Here is a 20,728-nt window from a genome sequence, read left to right as displayed (position 1 = left end):
CCCCCCCCCCCCCCCCCCCCCCCCCCCCGGCCCTGCCCTGTGTTTCTTGTTCTATTCTTGGCAATATAGGTAACCCTAGGGTGCAGATTTTTTGTATTTAAATTTTACTGTAGCTATAGTTTATCCTGCTGTATATTTTCTTTCTGCTAATTTTTTTACTTATTTAATATGTCTGGACTCTATCACTTGTAGATTGTGTTCTTGGCTGCATAACTGATTAAAAATAATACGTTAATCTTTAAGCTTCTTTTGTACTAAAATGGTAAACTTTGTCCACTTAAACTATTACAAAGGCCTTTATTTACATTTATTATTTATAGGTAATAAAAGTGGTGTATTGTTTGTATACCTGTCAGACTTATTTTAACTGTTCATATAAATTTGTACATAGGTTATGAAAAAAAGTTTCTTTACAAATTTGAATGTTTATTGCATACGTAGTTTTTGTTTTTACTTTGTAGAGGAAATAGTTGCATACTTGCTGATGAAATGGGCCTTGGAAAAACAATACAGACGATCTCATTTCTCAACTATTTGTTTCATGAGCATCAATTATATGGACCTTTTCTGTTAGTAGTACCACTCTCCACTCTTACTTCCTGGCAAAGGGAAATTCAGACGTGGGCTTCTCAGATGAATGCTGTGGTCTATTTAGGTGACATTAACAGCAGAAATATGGTAAGTTGTTTCTCCACAAATATAGAAATCTAGATATACTTGTCTTTCAGGATAGGTATTGTATGTGTCTTTGTAGTCTTAATTTTTAGAGTAAAACTTGCCACAAGTAAGTGCTCAATATGTGTTTAATTGGCTGAATACTAAAAGTCAATTTTCAGTTGAATGTTACTTTATGTAAAATTTTTTCTCCTAATTTGTTATGGAAAATTTCAGATACACATGAAAGCAGACAGAAGAGTATAATAAACCTCCATGTTACTCATCTCCAGCTTCACAGTTTTTTAATGCATTGCCAGTTTTGTTTCCTCCCAGATATTGTGAAGCAAACCTGAATATCATTTCATCCATAAATGCCATGTTATTAAATGAATTAATCACTTATGTTTTGTTAAATGAGAACTTCCTTTAGTGGAAAATGTGTAAGAAAAATATATCTGCTATTTTTTGTAGGTTTTGATATGCTGTGGCGTTTACATTTTATTTATAAGTAAGATTAGTGCAGCTTGTTAGGCATTGTTAAGAATAAAATGATTTTTAACGAAAATCTAAATAAAATAATTAAAATGATTTTATTACATAAACATACATTTTTTGTGTGTATTTTGAACAGATTTTAGATATTCAAGTACAAGTATACTTTTCATAATGATTATCTTAAAATTATCTTTAAAATTTATTGATAGATAAGAACTCATGAATGGATGCATCCCCAGACCAAACGGTTGAAATTTAATATACTTTTAACAACTTATGAAATTTTATTGAAGGATAAGGTATGTATTACCTATGGTTTTCTGTTTGGTGTATATCCATTTTTCCTTTACCATGTGTTGTGGATAGGATGAGAAGATAACTTAAATCATGGGTCAGCAGACTGCATCCTGTGGGTCAGATCTGGTTTATTTTTTATGACCTTTGAATTAAGAATATTGTTTACATTTTTAGTGGGTGTAAAAACCAAAGAATATGCAGCACAGGTCACCACACATTTGTCTGCACAAGCTAAAATACTTCATGTGAGTCTTTACAGGAAAAGTTTGCCAACTGCTGACTTACATATGCAACGAGTTTGGCATAGTGCTTTGATTTGTAAGATCTTTGAAAGAGGAGGAGAATACCTAAAAGGATTAAGCTACCCATGGATGAAGCATTGTACTAAATGCTTAATAGATGTTGTCTTATTTAATTCTTTATAGTTAATATGTCAAGTAATTCTAATCTATTATATAAGATCCTGCTGTCATCTCTACTTTATTGGAAAGAAAAATCATGTCTCAAAGTGGTTATTGAGCTTGTCTCTTGGATCATGCAACCACTAAATAGTAGAATCTGGCCTGTCTCTGTTTTAAGTCAGAGACCCATATTAATATACACAGATCCACAGTGTTTAAAGGTCATACAGCGAATTATTCCTACACTTGGAGTAAAGACACTTCCAAATTTATATCTTACTTTCTCCAAATTGACACTAATAGAAGCTTCTGCTGCCCTTCGGCTAAAAATCTTTTGTAAAAATGTTTAACTATTTTAAATGATAGTTATCATTTAATTTTTTTAATTTTTTTTCTCTCTCTTTTTTTTTAGAATGTGTATGCTATTATGCTCTGTTTTCCAGTGGGTGAATTAGTCATGGAGGGAACTGTATTTTGCATGTTGAGTTACTTGATTTGAAGATTCCAATAAATCTTGAAATAATACGTAGTTTTTATCTGAAAACAAGACAAAAGCATGTTCTCAATTTTAATTTGCCTCAGTTTAATAATTTGAATTTCACTTTTCTCTTAAAACATTAACTGTGTTCTTCTGTTCATTTTAAGGCATTCCTTGGAGGTCTGAATTGGGCATTTATAGGTGTAGATGAAGCACATCGATTAAAGAATGATGACTCTCTTCTGTATAAAACTTTAATAGACTTTAAATCCAATCACCGTCTCCTTATTACTGGAACTCCTCTACAGAACTCCCTTAAAGAGCTGTGGTCTTTGCTACATTTCATTATGCCAGAAAAGTAAGATAAGTTAGGATATGCAATTTTAATGTTAGTTTTGAATGTTAAGCTTAGCAAGAAAATATTAGTATAGGTAATAAGGTCTGTAAGAAGTATTAATTGTCCTTGAACATTAGATTACAGATTTTTAAGAAGGAAGAAAAAAGGGGGGCGATGCAGCATTTCACATTTCTAATAATATTTTAACTTTTCAAATTTGTAAATAAATAAGCTTGAGTCATGTGTAATAAATTACAACAGTTGATTCTGCCCATGTTCAAAATATACTTTGCTTGAAAAACAAACAGTATCATTCTTAGTACTTAATATTAACAATAACAACAGTAATAAGGTACTGGTAATCCCTTTTTCTAAATGGGGAAAACTAGACTAGCTAAGGATAAATAACTTGTCTAAGATCACAAAATTGCTCTCTTTCATAGATTCAGAACTTTAATATATTCTTTGAGAAATATTTTAGTGACAATTCTGTACTTGAAAATATTTTATTTAATATCTTTAACTCCAGGAGAATCCTAATTTTCATAAAATAACCTATTTTTCACCTTTATGTAGATATAAGATGGATTTCTTGGGAAGGATAGTCCTTAGAAGTGACTAATGTTAGCTAGTCTTTTCCTGAAAGTCTATATTTTGCTTATATGTGACTACCCTGAAAATTTTCATATGTAGTATGACTTTTTCAGTGATTTTTCCATTTTCTTAAATTTTTAAGGTTTTCTTCCTGGGAAGATTTTGAAGAAGAACATGGAAAAGGCAGAGAATATGGTTATGCAAGCCTCCACAAGGAGCTTGAACCATTTCTGTTACGCAGAGTTAAAAAAGATGTGGAAAAATCTCTTCCTGCCAAGGTTGAGCAGATTTTAAGAATGGAAATGAGTGCTTTACAGAAACAGTATTACAAGTAAGCTGTAAACAGAGCACATGTTCTGGACCTTTAATTCTAAATAATCTCCCTATCCTTGTCTCATGGAGGTGCTGTCTCTCCTCCCAGTAGGGTCTTAGAGCAATAACAATTCTTGAATATTAAAATAGGTTTATATTATGACATATTGAAGCAAAGAGAGATCAACTTGTCCAAGATAACAGGTAACCTAAGATTAATTAAATCATCATTAATTGCATTTGTCTACTTTATGCTCTTTTAACATACATAGGGTTTGTTAAATATTAGTTAATATTGACTACTTAAGTGTTAGTGATACTAAGGCATTATTATATAATTATGATAGTTACATAATTGACAGAGAGGCCAGAAAAAGAAAGTTTTAGGACACACCCTCTTTTTTCCCCCATGTGGAAGAATATTGATTGCACTTTAGATAAATTATATATGTCGGAGCACCTGGATGGCTCAGTTAAGCATCCGACTCTGGCTCAGGTCATGAACTCTCAGTTTGTGAGTTTGAGCCCCACGTCAGGCTTTGTGCTGACAGCTGGGAGCCTGGAGCCAGCTTCGGATTCTCTGCCCCTCGCCTTGCTCATGCTCTGTCTCTCGTTCTCAAAAATAAACATTAAAGAAAAATTATGTATGTCAGAACTATACATAATGTTTCAAAGAATCAAAAAGAGAATATTTATCCTAATATCTGTTTAAACATTTAATTGCATAAAATCCATGGCTACCTGCGTTTGGATTTTCAGAAATTTATGATAAAACTGTAAGTGCCATACATAAAAAAAACACATTCATTGCATGAATTTTAGGTTTGTATTATGGAAAATCTCAAGCATATACAAAAAGAGGATGACATAATAAACCCCCAACACTCAGCTTTGTTTTCAATTCAGATAGCCAGTCTTATTTTATCTCTAGACATTCCCATTTCCTATCATTTTGAGGCGAATCAGAGATAAATTATTCCAAGTTCCTTCAAAGACTAACCTTATAAAAATGAAGAAAATAAAAGGTGGTAGAAGACAAAGTACATCATAATGAGAGGAAATGTTACATAGTTATATAAATAGTTTGGAGTAATAAAATCTACCTATAATCTTTCTACAGGTTGTAATTGTAGTGTGTTAACTGTAATTTAGAGAAGGCATTGTGGTTAAACCAGGTATGCTCATGAGTTTTTTTTATAAGTCTACGTATTGGTTGCCTAATATACTAAGATTTGTTGGAAGGTTAATATAGATAATAGTTAACCATTAAAAAAATTTTTTTTTAATGTTTATTTTTGAGAGAGAGAGAGGGGGACAGAGTGTGAGTGGGGGAAGGGCAAAGAGAGAAGGAGACAGTGTCAAACAGGCTCCAGGCTCTGAGCTGTCAGTACAGAGCCCGATGCGGGGCTTGAACTCACGAACCATGAGGTCATGACCTGAGCTGAAGTCAGACGCTTCACTGAGCCACCCAGGTGCCCCGATAGTTAACCATTTTGAAGTAACTTTGGGGGGAAAGGGATTAATACACTATACTCACTATGTTACATTAAGCCTTTACTGTATATTGATCGGATTCTCAGTCTTACGAACAAAGTTCACGAGTCTTCTGAACGATGTTTGGACCATAGTATATCCAGTTGTGAACTTCATAATGGTACAGTTTTGCTTTGGTGCTTGATTTTTTTTTTTTTTTATGGTTTTAGAATTCATCCTGGTAATTGTTCTGCTAACCATCATTTTCATGGTATTTTTTTTCTTTAAACAGATGGATATTAACTAGGAATTACAAAGCCCTCAGCAAAGGTTCCAAGGGCAGTACCTCAGGCTTTTTGAACATTATGATGGAGCTAAAGAAATGTTGTAACCATTGCTACCTCATTAAACCACCAGATAATAATGAATTCTATAATAAACAGGAGGCCTTACAAGTAAGGATTTTTACTTTGTAGTAAAGCAAAATTCTAGAAATGTTTATTTCAGTTATAACTGAAAATGGCATGATGCTTTAATATATTGGTTAGAAGTTTTCTTTGGTTATGGTATATTAAATAATGGTGTTATTTTCTTTGTCTTTATTAAAAAAGCCTTCAGAATTATAATTTATACAATTATTTTGATCATTTTTCTAAAAATGGATTTGTATGGACTACCAAGAGTTATCCAGTAGAAATCCCTTAGTATATTCTTAAATGACAAAAATTCACATTATGATGCTGAATTTGTGATATGGCAAATGAAAGTTTTTTAATATATATATATTTTAATGTTTCTTTATTTTTGAGCGAGAAAGACACTGCACGAGTGTGGGAAGGGCAGGGAAAGAGGGAGACACAGAATCTCAAGCAGGCTCCAGGCTCTGAGCTCTCGGCACAGAGCCTGACCTGGGGCTTGAACCCACAGACCACAAGATCATGACCCCAGCTGAAGTCGGATGCTTAACCCGTTGAACCACCCAGGCACCCCAAATGATAGTCTTAAGAAAGGCATCTTGAGCTTAGAGTTTACACTTCCTGTTGCTTCTGGTAGACAGATGAGGTGTGAAGAGGGCCACAATTGCCATTCAACCACAGTAGTGCTTTAAAAGAGCTAGGTTCAGTGGCTGATACATATAAGTTAAAATCTGTTTTCTTTTAACCTTCAGCTGCTTAGTTGCTGCTGCTTTCAATGTATTGTTTTTCAGCTGAGATTTTTGGAGAAGTAGTGTAATAACTAGCAAATATAGTGAAACACGCCCCCCCTTTCCCCAAAACACAGTGAAAACCTAGGTGCTAAATGGCAAGGAAAATTTTAGCTTAAATCGTAGATAAAAATGATCCTAGAAAAGGTTCTAGAAAATTTTGGAAACTGAAATAAACTTTTTCAACATTATAAAAATACAAAATCTCAATTTTCAATAATTAAAGAAGCTAAAGTTTTAAGTGGGGCATTTGTTTCATTTGGTTGATTCTTTGCACATGCTCACATGCTCTAACCATTGTAATTTATTGTTTCCTAGCACTTAATCCGTAGTAGCGGAAAATTGATTCTTCTTGACAAACTGTTAATTCGCCTAAGAGAACGAGGCAATAGAGTTCTTATTTTTTCTCAAATGGTGCGGATGTTAGACATACTTGCAGAATATTTGAAATACCGTCAATTCCCCTTTCAAGTAAGCATTTCATTTTTTCCTTTTTGTTGACAAATTTCATCGGATCTTTACAAAATTACCTGTGAAATTCTTGTGTAAATGAAGTATAGATTTTTTAATAAACTGTATTTTCAAGATAATATATCTCTGTTTTAAACATTTCTATTTGTCATTATTCCCTTTTTTCTTCTTGACCTTATATTTAGCAGCAAAGTAATTTTTCTATTCTCTAGTCTTTATTTTAATTTTGTATTTCTCTTCTATGCTCAAATGTAAATGGGCAGCCTTATGAATTAGGCTTTATTTTGAGGAAGGGAGAGAGAGCAGCCTTTGTGAATGTTACCAGGACTGCTGCAGATTCTTTTGCAGTGAAGGGGAGGGTGTGCTTTTTCCTGTGCTCACCCCCCCGACCCCTGTCTCCCTCCTTTCTCTGCAAGCAAAAACAGCTCCCTGCCCTCTGCAGCTTCTCCCCCCCCCCCCCCCCCCCCAGTTCACCTCTCCGTGCCGTGTACCTGCTGAGTTCTGTAGTTTAGGTTGTGCAGATTGTTGTGTTAATCCTTAAATCAGTTTTCTAGGTGTGCAGGATGGTTTAGTGTTGATCTGGGTGTATTTCATGGATGCGAGACGCAAAAAAAAAGCTATGCTGTTCCCTCAACAACTTTTTATTCAGTGCCTGCTATGTGTCAGCCAATATCAGGACTGTTACAGATTCTGAAGAATAATGTTCTCATAATTATTCTAATGCATAGTTTACTGAATAAAACTTTTAGATGACTTTAGGGAAGGTATTAAAGACCAAAATGAGCTTATATTCCATCTATTCAGTGTTTATGTTGAAATCTATTCAGTGTAATTAAAGCTAGTATGAATGAGTGTTTAATGTTAGAGTCAGGTGCTAGTTTCAGTACTTTTCTAATAATTTATTTAATCCTTATTTAATCCTTTCTTGAACAGTGCCTAGAACATAGTGAACATTCACATAGCTAGTAAATGATGAATGTTAGTGCAGGCAATAAAATAGAAGTAGAATTATAATGATGAATCTCAACAGACATCATTTGAGGGACAGGTCTTTGGTGATATGAACGTGATTGAGAAATATATGGTCATTTAGGCTAGGGAAAAATATAGAAAAAGTACTATTGTTTGATTTTCTTAACATCTTTATTGAGATGTGATTTCCATTACATGCAATTAATTCATCCATTTAAAGTGTACGATTCAGTGATTTTTAATATATTCACAGAGTTGGGCAGCCATCAACACAATAAATTTTAGAATGTTTTTATGACCTCAAAAAGAAACAGTACCCTATTAACTATCACCCTGTTTCCATTCCACCCCTCTATCCTTACCCCATTCCTGTGTTGGTTTGTTTTTAGACAAATTATTGTGTTTACATGGTCACACAAAACAAATAGTAAACAAGTGCTGGTAATTAGTTCTCTGCCCCTAATCCCTTCTCATTCCAGTATTATTTCCCAGAGAAAATTATTTTTAACATTCTTTTAGTTTAGATCATGCCTTACTAAATGATATACACTGGGTTTTCTTTTTTTGTTCTGTTTTGTTTTTTTAAATTTATTTATTGTGAAAGAGAGAGAGTGAGCAGCAGAGGGGCAGAGAGAGGGAGAGAATCCGTGCTGTCAGCACAGAGCCTGATGTGGGACTCAAAGTCATTAATCATGAGATCATGACTTGAGCCTAAATGAAGGGTCAGATGCTTAACCGACCGAGCCACCCTCCCTGGTGCCCTGATATGCCACTGTTTTTAAGAAGTTTTTACTAATAGTAATTTTTAGTGAAAATGAAACCAGTAGCACATTTAAATTTTTAAAAAATGTTTATTTATTTATTTTGAGAGAGACAGAGTGAGAACTGGGGAGGGACAAAGAGACGGAGAGAGAATCCTAAGCAGACTCCACTCTACGTGGAGCCCATTCAGGGGATAGGGGCGGCTGGATCTCAGAACTGCAGGATTACTACCTGAGCCCAACTGAGCCCCCAGGCACCCTAAAAATTTTTTTTTAATTTTGGACATCAGCTAATGTTTAGTAAGCACTCAACATATATGCCAGACACTGTGGTAAGTGTTTTACTTTGTTCTCTCACTGAATCCTCTGAATTTTATGAAGAAAGTACTATTATGTTCATTACCTAAGAAAGAAACTGACAAGATGAAGTCAGATCACTTGCCCAAGGCACCCATGGATATTGAAGATACTCAGATGTGGGCTTTTTGACTCAAATCAGTGACTTTGAAACTTTAATCAGGGGCTTTGCTGTACCTCTTTTCTCAGAGTTTCTGATTTCAGTACATTCAGTAGATCTGGGATGGGGCTCAAAAATTTGCATTTCTAAGTTCTCAGGTGACAATGATGTTGTTGGTCCACTAACCACACTGGATTTCACCACTGTTTTTAAAACTGTGGACTGTAACCTGTTAATGGATCTGGGAATCAATTTAATGGGTTGTACCAACATTTTGAAAAAATGAAATAGATTTTAATATATGAGGCCATATCATGATACATGTGTCATGTAACTTGCTTTGGATGTACAGTTGTGTACTCATTCACATGTAAAATTTATTTCTTACAGTGAGACTCAGACACAATGATAGCCAGTGCTATTTACTATTATTATCTGGGAAAATAGTCCTAACGGTTAAGAGCACAGACTCTATAGACAGAATGCTTGGGCATTGTTTTCTTGCCTAACAAGTACCTTCTACTCTTATAGTTTTAATGAAAGTAATGCCGCATTTTCATACTTAACTTCATAATTGATTTTAATACCTTTTTAAATATTTGATTCTGTTATGTGAAGTATTTTAATGTGTTTTATTTTAGAGATTAGATGGATCAATAAAAGGGGAGCTGAGAAAACAAGCACTAGATCATTTTAATGCTGAAGGATCAGAGGTATGAATGCTTTTAAAACTAAATAGTTTTAGTCATAATTTTAGTAAATTATTTTTGTCATTATTGTTTTTTTAAAAAAAGTCTTGTTAGCTAGTTTTACTTTCTAAATGAGGTTTTAAAATCAGTATTTTATGTTAATCTGAAGAATTTTGCCCTTATCAATACTGTTTCAGCATAGAACAGTTAATTTGCTTCTAAATAAATTATCCCATTTTCATTTAAAATTCATTGTAGATTTGGTGTTCATTATTTCCATGTATATTTGTATTTTGGAATCCTGTTGATTGATTTTGCTAGAGGTTTTTGTATTTTATTAGTATTTTTTAAAACTATCTTTCAGTTTTATTGGTAAAATACTTTTAAATTCAAAAAACCAGTTGTAAAATTCTCTTGCTGATTATTCATATTCACGGTTCAGAAGAATTTAAGGTTGAGCCTATTTATAATTTCTTACAGGATTTCTGCTTTTTGCTTTCCACAAGAGCTGGAGGTCTAGGAATTAATTTAGCCTCTGCTGATACTGTTGTTATATTTGATTCTGATTGGAATCCACAAAATGATCTTCAGGCACAGGCTAGAGCTCATCGAATTGGGCAGAAGAAACAGGTATTTTTTATTTTGTTTATTTTGCTTTTAGAATCTTTTTTTATGATTAGTGTTTGGAAGTGATTTTGGTTTATTCTCCTGGAAACCTCATTGGAACACAGTCATGTTGCTCTTTAACATGTAAAATACTAAGGAACTCAGATTTACCAAAATCACCTGTAAGGTTTGACAGAATTGAGGTAACTATGCCAAAATAGGATCATGCCCTCTCTTTTAGTCAAGAGTGTTTACAACTGTAGAGTACAGTGTTTTTCATTCAATACATAAACCTTAAAATGTATTTACTTAATTTTAACTATTGAAAGAGATTTTGCTTAGTATATTACTACCTTTTAGTTAGCCTATATTTTATCCATTTGCCTATAAAATTCTTTATGCAAACAAGCCATTCTAAATTTGTAGTTTTTGTATTGCTGTCAGTAATAGGCCGTGAGAAAAACCATCTGTCATCATTCTGATGTGTTTGTTGTATTTTAATTGATTTACCGCCATCTAGGGCAGTGCTTCTCAAACTTCTTTAATGCAGAAGATATGAACGAGTAGCACAGAAGGACTTCACACATTTATATTAACCTTTAAAAATTTCATATTTTCTATTTAAAAATGTATCCATCATTTTAAGCTAAAAAAGTATTTTACCCAAATAATTCTCATAAAGCTATTTCATTGGGAATATAGTACACTTCTTTCTGTAATTTTTTAATACTCTGGAACAATGTTGTGCACCCTTAAGTGAAATCTTGTATTTAGAGTAGTAGTTCTTAACATCATCGGACCCAGTGACCCCTCTTTACAACAACTCTTTTTAGCAGCCCCTCTTCCTTGAACTGGATACATGAATTTGGAAGGTAATTTTAATGCCCTAACACCAATTTAGGTTTAAAAAAAAAACAGAGTTCTTTTTAAATATATATGTCTATATATTTTTTACACTTTTATTAATTTATTATTTATTTATTTATTTTTAAAATTTACATCCAAGTTAGTTAGCTTATAGTGCAACAATGATTTCAGGAGCAGATTCCTTAATACCTTAATACCTTAATACCCTTTTAGCCTACGCCCGCCTCACACCCCTGCAGTAACCCTCTGTTTGTTCTCCGTATTTAAGAGTCTCTTATGTTTTGTACCCCTCCCTATTGTTATATATTTTTGCTTCCCTTCCCTTATGTTCATCTGTTTTGTATCTTAAAGTCCTCAGATGAAGTCACATATTTGTCTTTGACTAATTTCGCTTAGCATAATACCCTCTGGTTCCATCCATGTAGTTACAGATGGCAAGATTTCATTCTTTTTGATTGCCAAGTAACACTCCATTGTGTATATATACCACATCTTCTTTATCCATTCATCCATCAATGGACATTTGGGCTCTTGCCCTACTTTGGCTGTTGTTGATAGTGCTGCTATAAACATTGGGGTGCATGTGCCTCTTCAAAACAGCATACCTGTATCCCTTGGATAAATACCTAGTAGTACAATTGGTGGGTCATGGTAGTTCTATTTTTAATTTTTTGAGGAACCTCCATATTGTTGTCCAGAGTGGCTGCACCAGTTTACATTCCCACCAGCAGTGCAAAAGAGATCCTCTCTCTCTCTGCATCCTCGCCAGCATCTATTGTTGCCTGAGTTGTTAATGTTAGCCATTCTGACAGGTGTGAGATGGTATCTCATTGTGGTTTTGATTTGTATTTCCCTGATGATGAGTGATGTGGAGCATTTTTTCATGTGTCGTTTGGCCATCTGGATGTCTTCTTTGAAGAAGTGTCTGTTCATGTCTTCTGCCCATTTCTTCATTGGATTATTTGTTTTTTGGGTGTTGAGTTTGATAAGTTCTTTATATAGATTTTGGATATCAACCCTTTATCTGGTATGTCGTTTGCAAATATCTTTTCCCTATTCCATTGGTTGCCTTTTAGTTTTGCTGATTGTTTCCTTTGCTGTGCAGAGGTTCTTACTTTGATGAGGTTCCAGTAGTTCATTTTTACTTTTGTTTCCCTTGCCTCTGGAGACGCGTTGAGTAAGAAGTTGCTGCGGCCAAGGTCAAAGAGGTTTTTGCCTGCTTTCTCCTCGAGGATATTCATGACTCCCTGTCTTACATTTAGGTCTTTCATCCATTTTGAGTTTATTTTTGTGTGTGGTGTAGGAAAGTGGTCCAGGTTCATTTTTCTGCATTTCGCCTTCCAGTTTTCCCAGTGCCACTTGTGAAGAGACTATCTTTATTCCATTGGGTATTCTTTCCTGCTTTGTCAAAGGTTAGTTGGCCATGTTTGTAGATCCATTTCTGGGTTCTCTATTCTGTCCTTTGATTGGAGTGTCTGTTTTTGTTACAGTACTGTACTGTCTTGATGATAACAGCTTTGTAATACAGCTTGAAGTCCAGGATTGTGATGCCTCCTGCTTTGGTTTTCTTTTTCAAGATTGCTTTGGCTATTCAGGGTCTTTTCTGGTTGCATACAAATTTTAGGATTGTTTTCTACCTCTGTGAAGAATGCTGGTGTTATTTTGATAGGGGTTGCATTGAATATGTAGATTGCCTTGGGTAGTATTGACATTTTAACAATATTTGTTCTTCCTACCCAGGAGCATGGAATATTTTTCCAATTTTTTGTGTCTTCTTCAATTTCTTTCATAAGCTTTCTATAGTTTTCAGTATATAGATTTTTCACCTCTTTGGTTCGGTTTATTCCTAGGTATTTTATGGGTTTTGTTGGAATTGTAAATGGGTTTAATTCCTTGATTTCTCTTTCTGGTGTTTCATTATTGGTGTATGGGAATGCAGCTGATTTCTGTGCATTGATTTTTACATCCTTCAACTCTCCTGAATTCATGGATCAGTTCTAGCAGTTTTTTTGGTGGAATCCTTTGAGGTTTCCATATAGAGTGTCATGTCATCTGCCAAGAGTGAAAGTTTGACCTCCTCCTGGCCGATTTGGATGCCTTTTATTTCTTTGTGTTGTCTGATTGCTGAGGCTAAGACTTCCAATACTATGCTGAATAACAGTGGTGAGAGTGGACATCCCTGTCTTGTTCTTGACCTTAGGGGGAAAGCTCTCAGTTTTTCCCTCTTGAGGATATTAGTGTTGGGTCTTTCATATATGCCTTTTATGATTTTGAGAAAGGATCCTTCTATCGCTACTCTCTTGAGGGTTTTTATCAAGAAAAATGTTGTATTTCGTCAAATGCTTTCTCTCCATCTGTTGAGAGGATCATGTGGTTCTTGTTCTTTCTTCTATTGATGTGATGAATCACATTGATTGTTTTGTGGATATTGAACCAGCCCTGCATCCCACTTGATTGTGGTGAATAATTTTTTTAATGTACTGTTAGATCTAGTTGGCCAATTTCTTGTTGAGGATTTTTGCATCCATGTTCATCAGGGAAATTGGTCTATATTTCTCCTTAGTGGGGTCTTTGTGTGGTTTTAGAATCAAGGTAATGCTGGCTTCATAGAAAGATCTTGGAAGTTTTCCTTCCATTTCTGTTTTTTGGAACAGCTTCAAGAGAGTAGGTGTTAACTCTTCCTTAAATGTTTGGTAGAATTCCCCTGGGAAGCCGTCTGGCCCTGTACTCTTGTTTTTTGGGGGGAGTTTTTTGATTACTAATTGGATTTCTTTACTGGTTATGGATCTGTTCAAATTTTCTATTTCTTCCTGTTTCAGTTTTGGTAGTTTTTATGTTTCTAGGAATTTGTCCATTTCATCCAGATTGTCCATTTTATTGGCGTATAATTGCTCATAATACTCTTATTATTGTTTGTGTTTCTGGTGTGTTGGTTGTGATCTCTCTTTCCATTCTTGATTTTATTTATTTGGGTCCTTTCCTTTTTCTTTGCGATCAAACTGGCTAGGGGTTTATCAATTTCGTTAATTCTTTCAAAGAACCAGCTTCTGGTTTCGTTGGATCTGTTCTAATGTGCTTTTTTGTTTGTTTGTTTTTTGGTTTCGGTAGCATTGATTTCTGCTCTAATCTTCATTATTTCCCGTCTTCTGCTGGTTTTGGGTTTTATTGGCTGTTCTTTTTCCAGCTCTTTAAGGTGTAAGATTAGGTTGTGTATCTGAGACCTTTCTTCCTTCTTTAGGAAGGCCTGGATTCTACATACTAATAATTTATCTGCACATTATAAGAGAGGGAAACTTGAAGTAGGAATAACATGCCAATGTAAATTACAGATTGTCATAGAGGAGATGGTGAGAAAATAAGGTAATCTCACAAGTGAGCTGGGCCTAATGTAGATGTGAATACTCAAAATAGACCTCTTTTATGAATGAGATGGGGAATAGTGATTAATTGCACTAAATAGCAGATACCTCCTATATCGAAATCCTCGACCATGGCTGAACTCACATTCTGTTTATACTTCTCAAACAACTACTTAAAGACTATTTAAAGGCCACCATATTTTCTAATAGGTGATAGAAAATAGAGGGTATTAGAAGAACCAGTTAGGCAAGATACTGTAGAAAGTTGTGTGGTAGACCTCTGGGAAGAATATCTGAATAAGATGGCAAAATAATGGTAACATGTATTTCTAACCATTATGTTACAAAACTGTGTAAAAACAAATGTGATATAAATATGGATATGTTTTAAAATATGATTTAATACATTAATTATTGTACATTTGTTTAATACATTATTTAATAACATTTAATATAAATGAATATATAAATACATTTTTATGATTTTGAGATGTTTTTAATTATTTCATTATTGATGCACTATGGTAAGATTCCTGTGCTTTTGTACCTGCTTTTTTGTTTTTTTGTAAATTCCACTTAACATACATTGTATTATTAGTTCCAAGTGTATAATATAGTGTGATTCACCACTTCCATACAGCACCCAGTGCTGATCACAAGTGCACTGCTTAGTTCCCATCACCTATTTAACCCATCTTCCCACCCCTTTCCCCTCTGGTAACCATCACTTTATTCTCTGTAGTTAAGAGTCTGTTTGTTTCTCTCTTTTTTTCCTCAATGATCATTTGTTTTATTTTTTAAATTCCACATATGAGTGAAATCATATGCATGTACCTGCCCTTTTTTTTACTAGTATTTGGTTCTAAATCTGACACAGGTGTTTCATATTTCTTGTTAAATATTTCCATGCAAGAACTACAAAATGACTATAGATGAGCAATACAGGTGAGCTTTATTTGTGACACCAATACTATACACATTTGGAGATGATAACTTTGGTAGAGATCCAAATAAAACAGTATCTAGTTATCTGCTGATTCATGCAATAGTTGCACTGCTGAAAAAAACTATAATGTTCATTTAAACTCTTATTTACATTGAAATAGAGGGTGAATTGAGACTCAAGATAATTTTAAAAGTTTTGAAAAATCATTTGAAAGAAAAGACTCAGGATAGTTTTTCTTTGTGTCTGAATGTACAGTTTAGTGCAGAGGGTCTAGTGTCCCAGGTCACTGTGTTCTTAAGTACTCGTAAGCCCACCTAATCATTGCAAAAGCTACAATGTTCCTATAAATTTTCAAAATATCCCTTTGGGTGCTATTTGATATAGAACTGCTAACCTTGAGAAATAGGGCAAATTACTGCACATCAATTTTTGTGTATTTTGGAAGTCTTCGTTTTATGGCAGGATTTCATCATTAACCTGGGGTATGGTTCATAGAATTTTGAACTATGTGGAATATGAAACATTAATTAGAATTAAGGAAACAGGTAGAAATTGTTATAAATTTACCACTTTTTTTCCTTCTCAGCTAAAAGATAAAAATTACTGTTATCCCTTTAAAAAAATAAAAAGCAAATAAAATCTGTTCAAAATGCAAGAAGTATACAACCATAAAATACTCTTTAAATTGAAGAAATTTAGCTTTTATATATATTGTTATATATTTTTTAATTTTTGACTAGTGAAAATTTCACATAGTATGAGCTTCACTTTATGTACAGTATTTGGGTATTTCGCATTAGCAAAACAAATCCTTTTTGCTACATTGTATTTTCATTGTGTGTATCTTTACAGGTGAATATTTATCGTCTAGTTACGAAGGGATCAGTTGAAGAGGATATTCTTGAAAGGGCCAAAAAGAAGATGGTTTTAGATCATCTTGTGATTCAGAGAATGGACACAACTGGGAAGACAGTACTACATACAGGTTCTGCCCCGTCAAGGTAGTTACCTTAATATATTTTTAAAAAGTCATTTTATAATCGTACTGTACTCATTTTCCTGAAATGTTACATGCTATAGGCAGATCTTTGAAGCACTATGTTTAGTATTGTGATTTTTTAATTTCTTAAAGCATTGGAGTAATTTCTAGTCAAAGGCACACGTTCATTACTGGTTTTTATCACTCAAATTTTGTTAAGTCTTGGGAGAAATTCCTTTAATTTCCAGGTTTCAAGTACTTTACTTTTAAAATAAGTAAACTAAAAATATTTCACCTAACTCTGTCATATAACTTCCATAGAGTTGACTGTGTCAATAATTAATAAAAGTGCAACATAAATGTTAAATTGTTAACTGTTAGTAGTATTAAGCATTTTTGTTTTTCTTGGTTTTAGTTCTACTCCTTTCAATAAAGAAGAATTATCAGCCATCTTAAAGTTTGGTGCTGAGGAACTTTTTAAGGAACCTGAAGGAGAAGAACAAGAGCCCCAGGTTAAAAAAAAAGAACCTAAGAAACAAAATATATATAAATATATAAATATATATATGACATTACTTTAAACTATAAGCATAAGGTGTATTTACTTTAAAATATATTAAAGTATACTTAATAAAGATTTCTTTCTAATTACAGGAAATGGATATAGATGAAATCTTGAAGAGGGCTGAAACTCATGAAAATGAACCAGGCCCTTTAACTGTAGGAGATGAATTGCTTTCCCAGTTCAAGGTAGATTTTCTTTCTTTTTTATTTTTATTTGTAATTATTTCAGTTGATAGTGATTATTTTTTTGTCATTACGTGTTTTCTTAAAACCTCTTTAAGCACAATCAGCAAGTGCTTATTAACATTTTTGTTTTAAAATTTGGTATGGTGTATGAAAACTTTTCTCCCTTATACTGACAAAGCAGTAGCAGCTTGATGTGGAAAGGACCAAATTGTATATGAATAGATACATTTAGTGGAATGAGGAGGGCAGTTATTTCCTAATTAGCATGTAAAAAAATGCTTGGCAAATAGCAGGTCTTCAAATATTTGGGCAAATGAGGGAACGTGGTATCTCTAAATTTAGATTTCTGTGACCAAAGGCTTTTAGCTACTGTTTGTTGGAGTAGTTCTGCAGTTTTTGACATTAGATTAAATTAAGCATTATCACAACTAAGAAGATCCAAGTTAATCAGTCCAAGTAAGCAATGAGCTCCTGTTAGTACTTATAAATACTCCTGGTTTCATGAGAGCTAAAAAGGTTGCAGGCAGTCCTAAAGCGGCAGAAGTCAACCAACCTCACAGAGTAAGTTGTATGCCACTTTAGTATGAAGAAGCAGTTCCTCTATAGCCATTTTCAACAAATTGAAGTTTTTCAAATGGCGAGGGTTTTTTTTTGTTTTTTTGTTTGTTTTAATTTCTTTTGTGTGTGTGTGTTTATTTTTGAGAGAGAGAGCAGCAAGCAGGGCAGGGTCAGAGAGAGAGAGAGAGAATCCGAAGCAGGCTCCAGGCTCTGAGCTGTCAGCACAGACCCTGATGTGGGGCTTGAACCCATGGACCATGAGATCATGACCTGAGCCAAAGTCAGACGCTTAACCAACTGAGCCACACAGGCGCCCCCACAAACTGGAGGTTTTAAGGAGCAGTCCAGTTTGTGTCATTTGTTCATTCACCAGTTATTTATTGAGCACCTGTAGTGTGGCATGCACCAGGGACATAGCAATGAATAAAAGCTTTTTTAATTTTAGTGAATCACTCTGGCTGCAGTGTGGAGGATATACTATAATGGAACAAGAATTAAAAGCAAGGTGACAAGTTAGAAGACTATTCTTTAATCTTGAGAAATAAACGTTTCTGGAACCAGTACTCATTCTGGTGTGATGAACTCTACATTAAGTTATACTGTTTGGTTTTAATTTGACTAACTGGCAGTCTGAAAAAAATGTCACTGATAAGCTAACCAAAATACAGATTATTTTTACACCAGTGAGTTGATACTCATACTGCTGACTTTAGGATTTTCATCACACTTAAATAATAGACATGAGAAATGAACACTATTTGTGCAGTGTTATTCCTTACACAGGGTGAGCATAGGTTCTTTCATCTAGCTTCTGTAAGTTTTAATGTTCCACTATTGGCAGTTAGCTTTAATGAGTGCTTTCTGTGTACCAGTCTTCATAGTTCTTTAAATGTATTCTCTCATTTAATCTTCACAGAGTTAGTGAGCTCTTTTTATCCTTTTTTTTAAGAGATGAAGAAACTAGGAACCTAAGTAAGTTTATGGACTCAGAGCTCTTTGTGTTTTGTTAGCTCTTTGTACTATTTATTATGATCCTAAAAATAAGAATATTGTATTGTCTACAGCACTTTGTAATACATGCATTGGTGTGATATTTTCTGCAGAAGATGATTAGCATGTTACTATACATTATTTTGTTATTCTTTTAACTAATTTTGTTGAGCAGCAGGACAAAAGAGAATCATTCATGGAAGAGATTTCTTACAAGTCTTTTGGTTTGATCTACTTTGACCTAATAAAGAAATCATAATAAAGAACTAATAAAGAACTTAGTTTAGCAGGTAATTTTGGTTCAATCCATAGTCATATTCATTATCCTGAGGATATTTAAGTTTTATTGTCTTGTTCTGGCATGTCACTTCCTCTTCTCTGAAATGTAAAATGTAATTTAAGGATGAGTTCTTCTTTAATGCTTACTGTTTCTTAAAATTCTGGAATTTAAGGTTGCCAACTTTTCAAATATGGATGAGGATGACATTGAGTTGGAACCAGAAAGAAATTCAAAGAATTGGGAGGAAATAATTCCTGAAGATCAACGAAGACGATTAGAAGAGGAAGAAAGACAAAAGGAACTTGAAGAAATTTATATGCTCCCAAGAATGAGAAACTGTGCAAAACAGGTGACATTTTAATCTAAAATATATGTCTGTTGATGTAAGAGTAGTCATATCTGGGCTGATCTGGTTTTGTTAATAAGGCATACTGGTCCATCCTTTTCTTCTTTGGTAAGTGTTTTCATCTGATTTGATAATTTTTGCCTTATAAAATGAGTTGGAAGGTATTCTCTCCTCTTCTGGTTTTGAGAAGAGTTTGTATAGAATTGGTATTCTTCACTAAATGTTTGGCACTATTTGTCAGGGAAACCTGCCTACATCCCAGGCAGAAATGGAGCCAAATAACATGTGTTTGGTTTGAAAGTGCCCATATACAGTTTCTTATTAGTGATTATTTCTGCCAACCCCAAAACGATCTCCTTTTATGGTACATGGGAAGCATAGCATTATATTACATCTTGTCAAAGTATGAAAGGAGGGTAGAATGAGTGAGAACTGTATACCAAGCTTGACTTTGAATTAGCTTCAGCATATTAGGGGTTCAGAATATGCACTGTGACTGTGGAAAGACTCCAAAGACTTATTAGAAAGTATGTTTTGATGTTTCTGTTAAATAATGGATGTTATAAATAAATAGTTACTTTAATTTTCATTTGAAAAAATTAGCAGTGAGGTTCTGTAATTCTGTGTTTATGTTATTTGATTAATTGCTTGTTGATAATTTTTCTCATATTTTTACCGAAGGACAATCTTGTATTTTCCTGCTGATTTATGATAATGTTTTAAAAAAATATTAGGGCTGTTACTAACTCTTTGCCATTAACCTGCCATGTTTTTCTCTGTTTTATTTGCTTTTTAATATTATTTATAGGAAATTTTTGATATACAGACCACATTTGAATTTGTTCTGTTGATCTTTTGTAGTGTTTTCTTTGCTCTTACCATAGAAGCCGCCTTTAAGCTTCGGTAAATTTTTGTTTTCCAATTCCAGATTAGTTTTAATGGAAGTGAAGGGAGGCGCAGTAGAAGTAGGAGATATTCTGGATCTGATAGTGACTCGATCTCAGAAAGGAAAAGGCCAAAGAAACGTGGAAGACCACGGACTATCCCTCGGGAAACTATCAAAGGATTTAGTGATGCAGAAATTCGGCGGTAAGATGACATAAGACTATTTTACTTCAACTTGATTTTTTTAGAAGGTGAAATAAAATATACAAATCCCATATTTTCAAAGATTAAAATGAAAGTTTTAGAGGAGGCAAATATATGATTGTGCAGGGATTAGATGGTTCTGGTTTTGGGTGTTCATTATAGCTATGAAAAATAAAGTTTGATTATCTAGTCTCTGCGTGTTATTTATTGTTAGTCTATTTAGACTGCTACATTTTTTTGCTTTTACTAATCTGGTTCAGAATAGTGGCCCTATTGAATAATGTATATTTTAGTACATTCGATTTGTTTATTAAAATTTCTCACTGCATTTATGATTCCCAGCGTTACTATTTTTATGTG

General features: G+C 33.8%; 1 protein-coding gene across 3 annotated transcripts in view; it reads left to right on the top strand.

Moving 5' to 3' along the window:
* CHD1 (chromodomain helicase DNA binding protein 1) overlaps positions 1-20,728 on the top strand; it is a 75,516-nt gene that overhangs the window by 36,163 nt on the left and 18,625 nt on the right. For all 3 annotated transcript variants that reach the window (XM_049647644.1, XM_049647645.1, XM_049647643.1), the window contains 13 exons: positions 462-678; positions 1,362-1,451; positions 2,496-2,686; positions 3,402-3,590; positions 5,337-5,499; positions 6,567-6,719; positions 9,551-9,622; positions 10,079-10,228; positions 16,229-16,377; positions 16,771-16,867; positions 17,010-17,105; positions 19,106-19,282; positions 20,208-20,368. In XM_049647644.1, the coding sequence (XP_049503601.1) occupies positions 462-678; positions 1,362-1,451; positions 2,496-2,686; positions 3,402-3,590; positions 5,337-5,499; positions 6,567-6,719; positions 9,551-9,622; positions 10,079-10,228; positions 16,229-16,377; positions 16,771-16,867; positions 17,010-17,105; positions 19,106-19,282; positions 20,208-20,368 (1,905 nt within the window). The remainder of the gene's footprint in view (positions 1-461; positions 679-1,361; positions 1,452-2,495; positions 2,687-3,401; positions 3,591-5,336; positions 5,500-6,566; positions 6,720-9,550; positions 9,623-10,078; positions 10,229-16,228; positions 16,378-16,770; positions 16,868-17,009; positions 17,106-19,105; positions 19,283-20,207; positions 20,369-20,728) is intronic.

This window comes from Panthera uncia, assembly GCF_023721935.1.
Source record: "Panthera uncia isolate 11264 chromosome A1 unlocalized genomic scaffold, Puncia_PCG_1.0 HiC_scaffold_17, whole genome shotgun sequence".
Lineage (NCBI taxonomy): Eukaryota > Metazoa > Chordata > Mammalia > Carnivora > Felidae > Panthera > Panthera uncia.
Note: the sequence above shows the minus strand (reverse complement) of the source record. Positions and strands in the feature narration are given on the sequence as shown.